Genomic DNA, 16,063 nt, shown 5'->3' with positions numbered 1-16,063 from the left:
TTATAAACTAATAATTACTTACTTTAAGTCAATCAAATGGTGGTTTTTATAAACTAATAATTGTGAATAATTTTAATTGCAACTAGTTATTGGTGGAATTTGAATTAAACAGTAATAAAGGGTTTCTGTAAGTTTCTTGTGGCCTTTTAACGGCTAGAAGAAGTTTACAAAGGTGCTGTTTCCACTTCTATATGATATATAGCTAATATGACATTTATCTGATTAACAAAAGTGTATGACATATTTAATTAAATAAAAAAAATTACTGTTAATTAAATATTTTTTTAAATTGTTTACAAATTACGGATATGTCTATGTAATCATACTTATATATTTATTCTTCTATTATAGTAAAAATAAAAGGGTTTTAGTAATATACTCCAAAATGTATTTAAAGTTATTTTCATATATTGCAATCATCTTAAACTATTGATAAATGATGTTTCTTAGTGTCTCGCTCTCAGGTCAGATCATTTTTTTAATTCCAAATGACCTTGATGTCTGATGAATAATTTTAATGATGAACACTAGTTATTTTTATTCCCTAATAATAAAATTGGTACAGTTCAAAATCTTTATTTACCTTTTAATAATAATAATAGTATGCTAATAGACTAATATGTCTAAACAATACTTTCATGTAAGTTTAAAATCATTCCATAAAATATTTTGGAGCAGTATTTGAAAAATAAAAGTTACAGTAAGAATGTCTATTTTTAATTGTGAATCAAAATGTTACTTAACTTTGTCCTTTGCTGAATATATGCATATAAATTTATTCTTATGAAAGATATAAAAAATTTTAAATCGTTATTATTTTCTTTTTATTAGGCGTTCCGTGTTGGTTTACATAATATGGGACAGACAGATGTTGACACAGACGAAGTCCATTGTATTATTGCAAATCTCGTATATGAAGGATACATTAAAGGCTATATTTCATTTCAGCATCAAAAGCTCATTATTAGCAAACAAAATCCATTTCCTGCACTCACAACATTTCTTTGAAAATTATTTGTTTAAATAAATATCTCTTATGGAGATAAATTTCCTTTGTGGAGAAGTATCCCTTCCAAATTTCAATAGTATTATCAAAGTGTTTAATGTTTTTTTTGTTCATATTTATTAAACACTTTTTTATTGAACTTTAAAGATTTAAGAAAATAATAAGTTATAAATCATGATGAGATACCTATTTATTATTTTAAAAAAAGATTTAATTTAGTATAACTATGTTTCCAAAATACCTTGAACTAGGTATAATAACCTCAGAGCAAGGAAACTAAATATTGTGATTTTTTTTTATTTTAGTATTTTTGTATTATTTTAATGATAATATTTATTAGCCATTGTGACACCTGAAAAAGTATGTGTAGTGGAGAAATTCGTATCGTATATATAGTCTTTTATGAAATAAATACTATAGCCAACACTTAATTGTTGTCAAATTTACTTTTGATATTTTGAATTGTCTCTTTTAGATTTATTATAGTCAGAAAAAAAATGTTTAACTTTTTAATTATTATAATTTATTCAAAACACTTTTTTATTTGTATTCATAACGTTTCTCAATTGGTATTATACATTTATTTACAATCCCCTGCTATTATTACTATAGGTGTGTTTACACCACTTTATTGACAATCCCTTACTATTATTACTATAGGTGTGTTTGCACCACTTTATTGACAATCCCCTACTATTATTACTATAGGTGTGTTTGCACTACTTTATTGACAATCCCCTACTATTATTACTATAGGTGTGTTTACACCACTTTATTGACAATCCCTTACTATTATTACTATAGGTGTGTTTGCACCACTTTATTGACAATCCCCTACTATTATTACTATATGTGTGTTTACACCACTTTATTGACAATCCCTTACTATTATTACTATAGGTGTGTTTGCACCACTTTATTGATATTATTATTAATATTTGTAATACACTGTTATTGTTATAACCTTATTCATCTTTATTATTAGTGTTAGTTTACAAGCTCCTCAGTTATTATTTGCAGTTGAATTTATAGTACAACTTTATATGGTAAATTAAATTTGATGTCTACTAATGTCAATGTATACTTAAAGATATATTTAAACACATGATTAATGATAGATTTAATAACTTTACTTTATAAAAAACTGTTTTTACCATCTATTTGGAAAGATAAGCATTTTAAGTTTATTTCCAAAGGTTTCAACTTAAAATGCTTATAAACACAAAGTAGACACTTAGAAGGTTACATTTAAGTTTAATAAATAAAGTGGTGGCTTATTGTTTTGATATTTAAATAAATGTTGTTTCGATATTGAGGTTGATTTTTAAAATTTGTAAATCGTTGTGTTATATTTTTATCATTTTTATTTCTTGGATGTATTATTGTTTAGCTGCCAAATGAGACCGTCAAAAAAAAATTAAGTGGTATCTGATTATAACCATAACACTGTCAGGGTATTTATTGTTATTACCCATTTTAATGCCTAAAATAAATATGTAACATAAAATCATTTTATTTTCAAACAAGCTAGTGAACAACATAAACATCTGAAAATATCACAAAATAATTCACATTCATCTATTTTTGATAAAGAGGTTTCATAAATTCAACAAACTGCTTTAGTTTTCATGCTTCACTGCAGGTATATTTTGGTTCACAAAAGTTAAACTTGAAATACTTTGGTGCTTCAGTTTTCATTGCTCTTTCATGCTTCAATGCAGGTATATTTGGGTTCATAAAAGTTGAAATATTGTTAAAACAATATGAGATTTTGAAGCTGTTATAATTCGCTTTTAAAAATTAATAATCCTTAGCTCTATTTCAGTAACTATTATTTCGTGCATATTTGTTTATATTTTCAAAGAAAAACGTATTGTTTAACAACAAAAAAATTATTCAAAAATTGTAAGTTTGGCAGCAGTTTCTGATTATTGATTTTTTTTACAATAAATGTCAGTTACAGAAGCAATAATAATCCTAAAATTTTTTTAATAACTTTTGCAATTTTTTTTTTTTTTTTTTTTTGGTGCAAAGTCACGATGTTTAACGATGTATGCAAAGTGTTTATGCGGATATAATTGTGTTGGCTAACATGTTAGAGATTTGTCCTTTGCTAACCAACCAGTACTGAGTTCAACACCATTATAAGAAATTTTTTTTGGACTCATTGAGTATCTCATGTTCTACCTTTTTTAGCTGTTTTGATAGGCATAACACTTTTTAATTGCACAACAAACTCGAGCTGCAAAAAATTTTCTTTCCAGATATCTTCGTACTATGTAGGCGTAAAAATGACTTTGATACTTCAACTTGATACCTACATAAACCAAAAAGAATTATGCATATCATATTATAATTTGTTTTGGTTTATGTACGCTTTGTATTTGTTTCGAAAGTGATCGTTTTGTGTATGTTGTTTGTTTTTGTTTAGACTTCGTTTACTCGAGAATTAAAAGTACTTTTATAAATTCGATCCAGTCTTTTTTTTAAATTACTCTATAACGCGGCTCGAATGACATAGTTGTTACAATAATTAAAATAATTATTTATGCTATTTCTCTTTAGTAATAATGAGTAAATCGAACGAGTCAACTATCCGTAAATTAAGAAAGAAACTTCGACAAATAGAGACACTTGAAAAAATGGAGCGTACACTTACAGAAGAAGAAGAATTAAAAGTAAGTTGTGTGACCATAAAATCTGTCTGGAAAAAATAGCTATCTTTGTAGTTAAAATAAAAAATTTTGGTCTTTTTATATAAAAGATTTTTGATTTTGAACCATATTTCTTAATAAACGCTAGGACTTCTTATAAACTCAATACAGTTTTTTTTTAAATTGTTATATAAAAATTATTAAAAACTAAATATAAAGAATAGACAACAAAATTATATTTTTAAATTATAAACAAAGTTCTATCTTTATCTAGCTGTACGATTTAAAATATATTATACTCAAAACACAGCGATCTTTTGAATTCATTTTAATGAATATTAGTAAATATTTTCCAAAAAATATTTACGCATAAATTATATTTCTAACCAATAGTAATTCAATTAAGTTAATAATTTCAAGTTGTTATTCTGTACAATAAACTGTAGCGTGGGGTGAACCTCTGAAGAAACGTAAAAGAAACTAACTGTTTTTGTCAAGAAAACCCATATTCATTACTTAGAAAATTATTTATCCAAGTTTTTAGCTCTATTTAGTATTTTTTTAATTTTGATTTAGCTACAATTTATTATTTAACATTATTTTTTTATTTTTTAATTTTAAAAGTTAAGTTATATTGTTTTTAAGATTGATGCTAAAGAAGATATTCGCTCTGAATTACACAAGTTGGTTAAATTTCAAGAAAGTATGACTGCATTAACTAAGGAAGTAGACCATAGTGTGATTACAACCCTTGTTGAAAAATCAGCTAACGCTAAAAGTAATACTTCCGATACTATACTTACTAAAAAGTACTTAATAAATATATTATAAATTGTATAGATGTTTATAAATAAGGTGACCATAGCCCTGGTAGCTAAAGATAAGATTTTAACAGGGCGTAAAAGTTTATTCTCTGGCGTTAAAAGTAAAATTATGGTCAAGTTATTTATAAGCTATACTCTTAGCTATTTACGTAAATAAATTGTAAATAAATTATATTTACGTAAATAAATTGTAAATAAATTATATTTCTTAATTTTAGTATATGTAATAAGTTATATGTTTTAGTTAAAGAATTTTTTATTTGCAGGCAATAGTATTTGTAAAAATAAACAAGAGCCAAAAGTTGTTCAATCTGAAAGTAGTACCGATAATCACATAAATGATGTTGGATATGTTATTTCGTATGCTATCGATGCTAGCGCTCAGAATAACTTTGATGTGGCTGATGTTATAGACAATCAAACTATTGAGAAAAAAATTACAAACGAAAAAAATGAAAAAACAACAGATTTGACAGAACCTAATTCTGAACCGATTTCAAAAGTTAAAAAAATGTCCGGAAAAATAAAGAACAAATGTAATTCCGGTACAGTTCAAAATAGTTCTAAACTAAACTTGTCTGAAACTATTTTTAAAGACTTGAGCTTTAAATTAACCTTATTAGAAGGTCATCATGACGACATCTGCGCAATCGATGTATTTGGCGATATTGTTATCAGTGGGGGGTATGTTTTAACACGTTATTGTAACAGTTTTGTTAAAACCTATTTACGAAGCTTAGAAATTTAGAAATTTTAATTTTTTTGCTTTGTAAAAGAAAAAATTTTTTCAAGGCGTGATACAAGTTTAAAACTTTGGTGCTTAAAAAAAAACGAAGAAATAAAAAGTTTCGGTGGACATAACGGAACCGTTACAGGAATTCGTTTTCTTGTCGATAAAGAGTACACAAACTATCCTAATGTTATTACATCGTCGTATGATTGCACGTTACGTGTGTGGGACCTAGAAGAAGGTGAATTTTTATTTTATAATTATTTTTCTGTTTAAAGTTTCCTGATTAATGAAAGTCTAAATATTTTTTAAGGAAAAATTCTCAGATCAATTTATGTTTATTCGCCGGTAGTTTGCATTGATTATCAAAAAAACACTGTTAGTGTTGGAACTGGTAAATATCGTTAATATTAGTTTATTTATATAATCTAGCAACAAAAAGTATTATGAACAACTCCTATTACTTTAGAAGCAGGTAAACTAGAATTATATGATACTGACAGCGGTGAGAATCTTTTTTCAGTAAATGCTTACGATGCACCTGTATCTGCAATTAAGGTAAGAATTCTGTATATGCTATTAAGCAATGAATAAGAGTTTAGAAAAGTGCGCAGAGTGCATTTTGAAACACTCTATATGATGTATTATTAGATATTACCAGATCGCAGGGTAGCTGTCGGTTCTTCTACTGGTATTCTTAAAGTATATAATACACTTTGTAAAGAATTTGACGTTGAAAAAGATGTGTTTTCCGTCGATCATTCTATTAAAATTAATCAACTTAGCTTTTGTAATAACGCGACAAATCAACTGTTAAATTTTTCAAATATAAGTTGTATTAGTTGTTACAACGATCTTGTTTTTTATGGTGATGAAGGTTACAATATTAAAATGATCAACTGTACTAAAGGTATTTTTTTTTATTCAGCTATGTATTATGTTAAGACATAATCTCGTTGCAGTGTTAATTTTTATAATATTTTTTGTAAGGCGAACTGTGCAAGGTGCGAAACAACGTTAAAGAATTTTGTCCTACAGAAGTTTTAGAGGTTGCTAAAATCCAAGATCAAGAATACTTGTTTAGTGTTGGTTTAGATGTGGATAACGGTGATGGATATGTCAATAGTAAGTTATCTTAGTTGTAACAGTTGAACATTACATATTTAGATATGTATATAAATATATATATATGTATATATATATATATATATATATATATATATATATATATATATATATATATATATATATATATATATATATATATATATATATATATATGTATATATATATATATATATTTAATATATATATATATATATATATATATATATATATATATATATATATATATATATATATATATATATATATATATATATATATGAAATTACTTGTGTTGGTATAAAAATCATAGTTACGATTTTTCAAAAGAAGATACGATTCCAATTAAAAAACTTTTCTTTTTGACTTTTTATCCAAAAATGTTAATTTATTTTTCAGTTCGTACGCTTCCAGACTTGAAATACATGGGAACTATACATGATAGCGTCAATAATTCCGGAACAATAAAATGTATACGTATTGAGGAAGTTGATTCTGGGTTTCGTCTTATAACTGGTGGTTCTCAACTTAGAGTCTGGAACCAAATAAAGACAAAAAATACAAGAAAACGAAAAGGGTAGAGCTTTTATTCTTTTATATCTCGCCGGTTTCTTTTTTTAAATTATTGAATCAAGTGTTTCTGTTGTCGATTCATAAAGAGAATTAGAAAAAAAGTTTCTAAAAATAAATACACTGGATTGCTGAATAAAAATTTTTTTATTGTTATAAAAATTAAAAGTTATCTTTTATGAAGAGGGCTCCCTGCAGCCATTATTAGGTACTAATAATGCTGCACCAATTCAATCTTAACATATCCCATGACATGTTTTTTAAGCATGACCTGAAAACAAAAAGGATTTAGATCTGAGTAGGCTCTAGGTCCGGATCAATCAATACCTGACCTAGTTCAAACAAATCAAAAATAATTTTACACTAAACTTATTAAAGGGAAATTGATAATAAAATTTTTTGCAAAGATTCAAATATTAGTTTAAAAAATTTTTTTTTTCTTAAAATTGTAAACTTTTTTTCTAGTTGCCATTAAAACATTAAAAATATACATTTTTTTTTCCAGTTCTGTGGAAGATACATTAATCCCGTGTAAGTACATTTGCAGCTATAATGACATAAAGGATTCTGAACCTGAGTCTGATTTAGAGGAAAGCCAGTCGATACCAAGTGTTCAATCTTCGTGCTCTGAAAATCATCCAGTTGGTCAAAAATGGTGCGTCATCCTCTAACGATTGAAATTGAAATACGTAAATGAATAGAAAATGATTAACGATTAATGAATTAATGAAATAAGTTGATAACAAATCACTGTATATATTTGTATATATCATAATAAGGGAATTTTTTAACTTATTTAACTTTATTTTCAAGTTTTAAGTATGTTACGTAAATGTTATTCGTTTATATTCGCACATCATTGTTTATGTACGTAAATCAGGGCCTTCTTAATAGAAGGCTTCGACACCGTGCGGGAATTTTCTTGACTGAAGGCCGGTTTTAAATAAGATGTTTTAAGTTGTAAAATATTGGTAGCTGTTTTCAAAGGAATTTAAAATAAATAATTTATGATGCCTTTAAAATGCTGCGTACCAAATTGTTGCTCAAATTATTAACCTTCAGATTGCAAAATATCTGTATACATATTTTCTCGTGAAGTATCTGAAAAAACAAGTAGTTTATGAGTATCCCTCTCTCACACTGGACTTTATCAAAATAAAGCGTTGCTTGTAAATTGCATTAATGATGCTGAATTTACTTTATATCGTGGTAAATTGAGACCAATTAATCCTCCATCAGTGTTTCCGAATATCTCTAAAAGTTGTTTATCCTCTCCACCAAAAATGAGAAAAACTTTATCTTAAAAAGAGGTATTGAAAAAGATGAATTGGAAGAGTATAAAATAATTGATCATTTAAAATTTGAAGATATTGAAAAATACTTATCTACTGAAAATGATACAATTACTTACAAGCAAAACAATTCTATTTTTATCTATTTTAGTCTAAAGTTTTTAATTGTGGGGTTGCACTATTTTTGCTGATAGTCAAAGTTTAATGTTTGAAGCATTTCATTATGGTTTTAAATGTTAAACCTCTTTTGAAAAATAGAATAACTTTATTTAATACAAAGTCAGCTTTAAATGAAGCTCTTAGATATCTAAAAGTTAAAGGTGAGGATCATAAAACCCGAATATTATTTGAGCATCTAAATGCAATGGGAGATCATTCTGTTGGCTTTGCTGTATATTCGCCTGATATAATAACCAGGGCTTTTGAATATTTTGCAACAAGTCGTTCCACTTACAATCAATTATGTTGTGATTATCAGTTACCAAGTATTCAAACTTTAACTCGTATAACTTCAAAAATAAATTCTCAAGATGATTTAGTTTTTTTAAGTTCTGTGCCATCAAAGCTTGAGGAAAAAAAAGAAATGGCGTATTATTGATAGTTGAAGTTTATGTAAAAGCTGCTTTATTATATCAGAGTGAAAATATTTTTGGAAAAGCTGTTAATTATCCAGAGAAATTAGCTACAACATTACTTTCATTTATGATCAAAAGTTTTTAAGGTGGACCTGAATTTTTAGCAAGAGCTTCACCAGTTAGTAATCTAACATCAGATTTCTAACTAGACCAATGCAAATTTATTATTGACACCATAGTAAGTTCATGTAATGGTAAAGTAGTTGCAATTATTACTGATGGTAATAAAGTTAACCAAAGCTTTTTTTCTAAATTCAAAACAATAGATGGAAAACCTTGGTTATGCCAAAATTGAACTTACATTTTAAATGACTATGTCCATCTTTTGAAGTGTATAAGAAATAATTGGCTGACAGAAAAATAAGGTCAGTTGCAATTTATTATAATGAAATATTTTACATTGCAAATTGCAGAGATATAGTTAACTTATATACACTTGAAAATACCAATTATTAAAGTTATCCAAGTTAACTGAAACATCAATAAATTCTAAACCAATAGAACGACGTTATCTTAAAAAAACTGCTCTGAAAATATGAAACCAACATCTGGTAAACCAGTTTGCCAGCTTACAAAAGATACAAGCAATGCACTTTCACATACTTGTCGTGGTCTAATTGATTTGTCATGCCATCTTTTATCAAGTGGAAATGAATATGTCATTTTAGGTTGGTTTTCTTCTGATCCGATTGAAAACTGCTTTGGAAAATTACATCAAGGATCAGATGGTACTTATTTTATAACCGCTAAATCAGTTATTGAAAAAGTACGTATTCAACATGCTAAGCTGGTGCTGCAGCTAAATATTTATGTAGAAGGAAATGATGGCCATGACTGTCTTTTATGTCTTGAAGATTTAGATGATAGGAAATTGATATTATTTACAATTTAGCAGATCTAGAAGATAGCACAAATATAGAAATTTTATATTCTATTGTCTATATTGCTGGTTATGTTCAAAAGTGTTCCACTGAAGAAATTGATACAATTACATATTATGAAAAATACGGAAATTATTTAGATTAGGTTTTACTATTAGGGTGGGTCACTTTTAAAAAAATGTTGAATGTAGGTTTGGCTGGACATTTTTCTTATGTCTTTGACCATATGATACTGAGAATCAATTCTCTTTTTATTTAATGTTTAGTCAGGTAATTTTCAGCTTGAAAATTTAAGTTTTATCATAAATATATCCTTTATGCGAAGTTATGGAAATGCTTCGCTACTACTCAACAAAGTAAAGTCTAAAAAGATTCCTTAGTCTTAGTTAACCTAATAACATCAATAATACATTAAAGTTACATCATAAATTACAATTTTATGGTATATTAAGTCTATACGCGTAATAAGACATTAAAATATTGATAACAGTATTTTCAGCATATCTTTCAAAAATAAATTGTTTACTCATAATAACAAGTTAAAATACTGATTACAAAATTTTCAGCCGATCTTTCTTTGATGGCACACAGGCATCAGCTCTCAATGAGCAATTGTAGCCCTTATCAATCCGTCTCTTCTCTCAGCACCACACACCGACAATTAAGCCATGATGACCTCTTTCACAATGCGTTCAATAGATTGATCATGTATAGGGAAGTTTGGTACAATCATTCGAATAATAATAAACTGTTTAATATCATCTTTCATCAAACAACAAGTAAGAACCGGTTCACTGATCGCCTCTGTTTCCCAATTGATTAAATCTATTCAACTATCTGATTCAGTGTTTATCACAGGTATTTCTGCATTTTCTGTCTCCAACGTCCTTATTTTTCCTAACATCAATTATCTTCTGCACTGCAAATCTCCTTTCTCCTTCATCTGAACTACAGAGCATTGTCTGAAGATTACATTCACTGTGTGCATTCCAGACAGAGGAGCAGACATGCAGTAACAGTGCTGGTTTAACCAACGGACACGTGCCGGGAGGCATCAGAGTTCAAGGGGCCAGAGTATCTAAATGAACTTTTGAGAGATATAATTTGAAAGAAAATTATTATCAGCCTGTATCCTGGAGAATTATCATTCCGCGGATTAGACAAAAAAAACTAGGATCGATACGCAACGGAAATTTATTGGATGTATTGAGCTATTATTAAAAATTTGATTCTTTCCTCGCCTTAAACTTAATAACTCATGGAAACAAAGAAAAGGGGTGTATCTTGTACTTATCTAAAGACATTTGCAAAGAATTCATACACAAGGTCATGGAATTTATAGGTAATACGGTCATCCTTAGGTATCATGTATAACATGTTATAATATGACTTTTTTATTTACTTCAAACTTAAGTTCTTATTTAGCAAAATCAAATTTGCGAAATATTTTTCAACCATCAGTGATTCTACTCCCGGTGTGTAAAAAACGAAAAACCAGTTGAGCGGTTCTTAGCATTTATTCCCATGCATAATCATTTTGAAGTTTACATGCTTGAAATCGTTCGAAAAAGTTATATTAGTATGCAATCAACATTCAAAATTGTTGTGGCCTGTCATACGACAATGCCAGTAATATGTCTGGAATTTACTTTAGTTTACAAGCAAGAATTAAAGAGACCAACGTTCTCGTTGAATACATTCCATGTGCTGCTCACTATTTAAACCTCGTAAGAGTGAGTGCCGCGGAATCCAACGCGGCTGCTATTAATTTCTTTAGCTTTTTTCATGAAACTTATAATTTCTTTTCTGCATCAACACATCCATGTCTTAAGTCAAAGTTACTTGCATCAACGCATCTTAAAGTCAAGGTTCCTTGCTGGACGTCTTAAGGTTCCCTAGACTCTTTCACAAACTCTTTGGTCAGCTCATGCTGATGCTTGTTTAGCCATTGAAAAGGGTTATTCTATTTACAAGGTGATTAAGAATTATTTAGAAAATCAAATAAAACGTTTTTTATTTGTGATTGTGCATACTTATTAGCAAATATTGTCTATATAGGCTCATCATGATCTTAACGACGATCAAAAAGAAAAACCAGAAGCAAAGGTCTTCGGACTTTTTACCAAAATGGAACAACTTGAGACAGCTATTTTAAAAAACATTTGGAACAGAATCAAGGAAAAGTTCAACAAAACAAAAGATCAAAGTGCCTATTGATACTGTTGCTCTGTTACTTGTACCAAATCTTTATGCCAATAAAGCAATATGGTTTACATTCAAGGTATTTAGGTGAGAAACTTTTTGTATTTCTAGTACATAATTGCGGCATTGGCGCAGTGGTTAGAAAGTTTGCTTTATAAGCAGGAGATCCAGGTTCGAAACGAGCTTTGGACATATTTTTGCGTCACAGTAAGGAAGAAGGCGTGAACTTCCTGGTTAAATGCACTTCCGCGGTGCTCTGTGACAAGACCGTAAGGTCTTCTTGGGGCACCTAAAAAAAAAACGAAAGAAAAAAACATTGTCATTATAATCATTCTCAGCATGGTCTGACTCCACGTCATTTTAAGATAATACATCAGAATACTGTACAGTCTCGATTCTAACTCTCTTTGATTTGTTCTGCTTTCTTTGATGATATTTTTTTTGTCTGGATCTTCTTTTCAATCAACTGAACCTATTTGCATTCCACTTTTAGAACCAACTTTATCCCTCCGTGACTTTAAAAACTTAAGTTTAATAATAAGAATTTTTTTTTCCTGAGAACGTTTGAAAGCAATATGAAAAACTTGGTTGCAGCCATAACAATCGGATTCTTCGCATGATTTTATAGAACATTTACACCCCAGCGGGCACACGACGTTGGAATAACGTTAAAATAACGTTGATCAACGTCGATCAACGTCAATCAATGTTATTTCAACGTTATTCCAACGTCGTGTGCCCGCTGGAACTCCAATCATATATGATTCTTTCTTTTCCTCTTTTATCAGAGATAATGGGATTAAGTGGATTAGCTTTTTGCCATAAATATTTTACTGAGGTCCGCAATTTTTCAGACGTTAGCCTTAAATTTGGTCATTTTCTTCAATCCTTCTAAGAAAGAGACCGTATCTTAAGACATCTCTTAAAGTTGGTAGTTCTGACTCTAATAACGTTTTTCCTGTACCAATTAGCTTTGTTAATTTACATCTAACTTTATCACGAGCTTTTTGAGCCATTATTAATAACTGTAAACTTATTTCTATACAATAAATGCATGCGCTATTTTTTTCTTCCTTTTATCAATTTTTCTTCCTTTTATAAATTCTTTTTATAAATCCTTTTATAAATTCTTCCTTTTATAAATTTTATTAATTTTTCTTCCTTTTATTAATCAATAAAACTGTTACTAGTGGTCTGACTTATTATGGCGTACATAAACAAAATTTGCGGAACTACATCATCAATAAATTTTACAAAATTAATTATTACCCATTTCTATAGTAAAATACCCCCTTAGTTGCTATAATTTAGGGTGACATTTTTTTGGACATTTTTATGGATAAAATAGGTGTAGTTTAAGATATATATTTGATTTAAAGTGGTTTGAAGATGATAATAGTAAAAAAATCGACAAAACTCTCGGAAAATTATATATTTATAATAAAACTTAAATTTTCAAGCTGAAAATTAAACATTAAAAGCAAATAAAAAGAGAGCTACTTTCTCAGTATCATGTGGTCAAAGACAAGAAAAATGCCCAGCTAAACCTAATTTCAAAAATTTTTCAAAAGTGACCCACCCTACTAACTATTCCATCTGACACTTTATCTCAATGGTCCTTATTTTGCTATATATATATAATTATATTTTAATTAGATAAAAGAGTTTGCAGAACATTTCTGATTATGTAAAAAATACATGTATGTTACATTTTAGAGGCTGCGCAACTATAGAGAAAACATATTATTATATCTCATCTAGACTAAATAGATAATTAGATAGTATAAATATAATATTACGAGTAGAAATATTATGAATAAAAAAGTATTCACAAAAAACTGGCATTTTGTGCTTTCATACTAGCGATTTATGTATTTATAAACATATATAGCAGCCGTGGCGCAGTGGTTAGAGTTCTGGCTCAGAACCCAGAGGTCCGATGTTCAACGCCAGCTCTAGCCCAACAGGCGACATTGGTACGAAAGGAGGCGTAAAACTTCCTATTAAATGCTCTCCCGCGGTGCTCTGTGATAAAACCGCAAGGACTTCTGGGAGCACCTAAATAACTACAAAAAAATATATATATCTATGTATATTATATATATATATATATATATATATATATATATATATATATATATATATATATATATATATATATATATATATATATATATATATATATATATATATATATATATATATATATATATATATATATATATATATATATATATACAGTGTCTCAAAAAATTATCCGACCAAATATTTTTTTAAATATTTTTCCAAAAAAAAAGTGCTGTATTTTCATAAATTTAGATTTTTTTGGTAAACTCATGATTAATAAAAATAAAACAACATGTTTTTAAATAGAATTTATTTATTTTAATGTAAAATATAAATCACAAAATTTTTAGTATTAAAATAAAGGAACTTAGGTTGTTTTTTTATTGTCAAAAAAATATTCGACCAAACACATTATTTGATTCAAAATTAATTATTATATAACAAAACAACTATTTTAATACTTTGTTGGGCCTCCCTTTGCTTGGATTACAGCTTCTAGACGTCTAGACATTGATTAGACTAAAAATTTTGTTTGAACCAGTTGAATCTTTTTGCAGGCTTCTACAATTGCCATTTTGAGGTTATCTTTTTTGGAGAATGACCAATCTCCAATATTTCGATCTAAAATTTCCCACAAATGTTCAATGGGAATAAGGTCAAATATTGTGCGGACCATTCCAAGACCTCAACATTATTTTCAGCAAGCCACTCCTTGGTTTTAGCGGCACTATGCATGGGATCATTATCTTGCTGAAATGTAAATCCCAGATCCTAGCCGAAGTTTTCGAGCAGATGACTTTAAATTTTACTTTAATATGTTTCTGTATTGCACCTTATCCAATATAGTATCAGTAAATTGGAGTGTTCCGATACCCTTCCAAACCATTGAACCCCATACCATCACGTTACCGCCACCATTATTGAGAGTTCCTCTCGCACAGCCTATTTTATAGACAAAAAGATTCAACTGGTTCAAACAAAATTTTTAGTCTAATCAATGTCTAGACGTCTAGAAGCTGTAATCCAAGCAAAGGGAGGCCCAACAAAGTATTAAAATAGTTGTTTTGTTATATAATAATTAATTTTGAATCAAATAATGTGTTTGGTCGAATATTTTTTTGACAATAAAAAAACAACCTAAGTTCCTTTATTTTAATACTAAAAATTTTGTGATTTATATTTTACATTAAAATAAATAAATTCTATTTAAAAACATGTTGTTTTATTTTTATTAATCTTGAGTTTACCAAAAAAATCTAAATTTATGAAAATACAGCACTTTTTTTTGGAAAAATATTTAAAAAAATATTTGGTCGGATAATTTTTTGAGACACTGTATATATATATATATATATATACACACAGTGGCGGCAAAAGTCATGCACCCAACTGAAAAATAACACTTTTTTACTATTTACACATATAAATTTTATTTAAAAAACACTAATAACTGTCCCAAATGTTAGCAGCATGAAATATAAATGTCTTAAAAATAAAATTAATGATATGTTTAATATTTTGCATAACCGCCTTTGGCTTTGAAGACATGCATGATACGCCGTGGCATGGGCTCGACCAATGAATGTAAGGTTTCTGGGTTAATGCTTTCCCACGCTTCATTCAAACACCTCCACAAATCTTCCAAACCAGTGGGTTTGGATACCTGCAGCTTTCGGGAGATGATCTCCCACAGATGTTCAATGGGATTGAGGTCAGGGCTCTGAGGAGGCCACTCCAAGTCTCGCACACGTTTGGAGGTTAAGAAATCACATACCCGCTTAGCTTTGTGACAGGGTGCGTTGTCCTGCTGAAAGACAAACTCACCTTGTCTGCCAAATAAAGCACCAGCTGAAGGGAGCATGTGATCTCTTAGGAATTCAATGTGCTGGTCCTGGTTCATTGCACCTACACAGCGGTACAATTGACCTATATGGTAAGTTACAAGCCCAAAATACAAATAAATAAAGTATTATTAAATATATCAATTGTAAACAAAATTTAAAGGGACATTAGCTGATCGCATAAATTAACATCCAAATTACCACATATATATATTCGTATCTATAATATATATTTTTTTATATGTTTTTATTTGTAC

At 28.5% G+C, this 16,063-nt stretch overlaps 2 protein-coding genes across 3 annotated transcripts in view; both read left to right on the top strand.

The window, feature by feature from the left end:
• Window positions 1–1,437, top strand: part of LOC100198542 (PCI domain-containing protein 2) — a 2,962-nt gene extending 1,525 nt beyond the window's left edge. The window contains exon 3 of the mRNA XM_065800390.1: window positions 832–1,437. Within this exon, the coding sequence (XP_065656462.1) occupies window positions 832–1,008 (177 nt within the window). The 3' untranslated portion in view covers window positions 1,009–1,437. The remainder of the gene's footprint in view (window positions 1–831) is intronic.
• A 528-nt stretch (window positions 1,438–1,965) lies between these two features.
• Window positions 1,966–7,683, top strand: LOC100214037 (uncharacterized). 2 transcript variants are annotated; one of them, XM_065800388.1, is made up of 11 exons: window positions 1,966–2,052; window positions 3,572–3,684; window positions 4,306–4,438; window positions 4,751–5,168; window positions 5,277–5,455; window positions 5,528–5,608; window positions 5,684–5,772; window positions 5,866–6,124; window positions 6,205–6,339; window positions 6,718–6,895; window positions 7,394–7,683. In XM_065800388.1, the coding sequence occupies exons 2-11, from the start codon at window positions 3,577–3,579 to the stop codon at window positions 7,557–7,559; spliced, it is 1,746 nt and encodes a 581-aa protein (XP_065656460.1). In that variant the 5' UTR covers window positions 1,966–2,052; window positions 3,572–3,576; the 3' UTR covers window positions 7,560–7,683. The 2 variants fall into 2 exon arrangements, with proteins under 2 accessions (XP_065656460.1, XP_065656461.1); XM_065800389.1 differs by lacking the exons at window positions 1,966–2,052; window positions 3,572–3,684 and adding an exon at window positions 4,086–4,213.
• The last annotated feature ends 8,380 nt before the right edge of the window (window positions 7,684–16,063 follow it).

Source organism: Hydra vulgaris, chromosome 06, assembly GCF_038396675.1.
Source record: "Hydra vulgaris chromosome 06, alternate assembly HydraT2T_AEP".
Classification (NCBI taxonomy): Eukaryota; Metazoa; Cnidaria; class Hydrozoa; order Anthoathecata; family Hydridae; genus Hydra; species Hydra vulgaris.
This window is presented reverse-complemented; position numbering and strand designations above follow the sequence as displayed.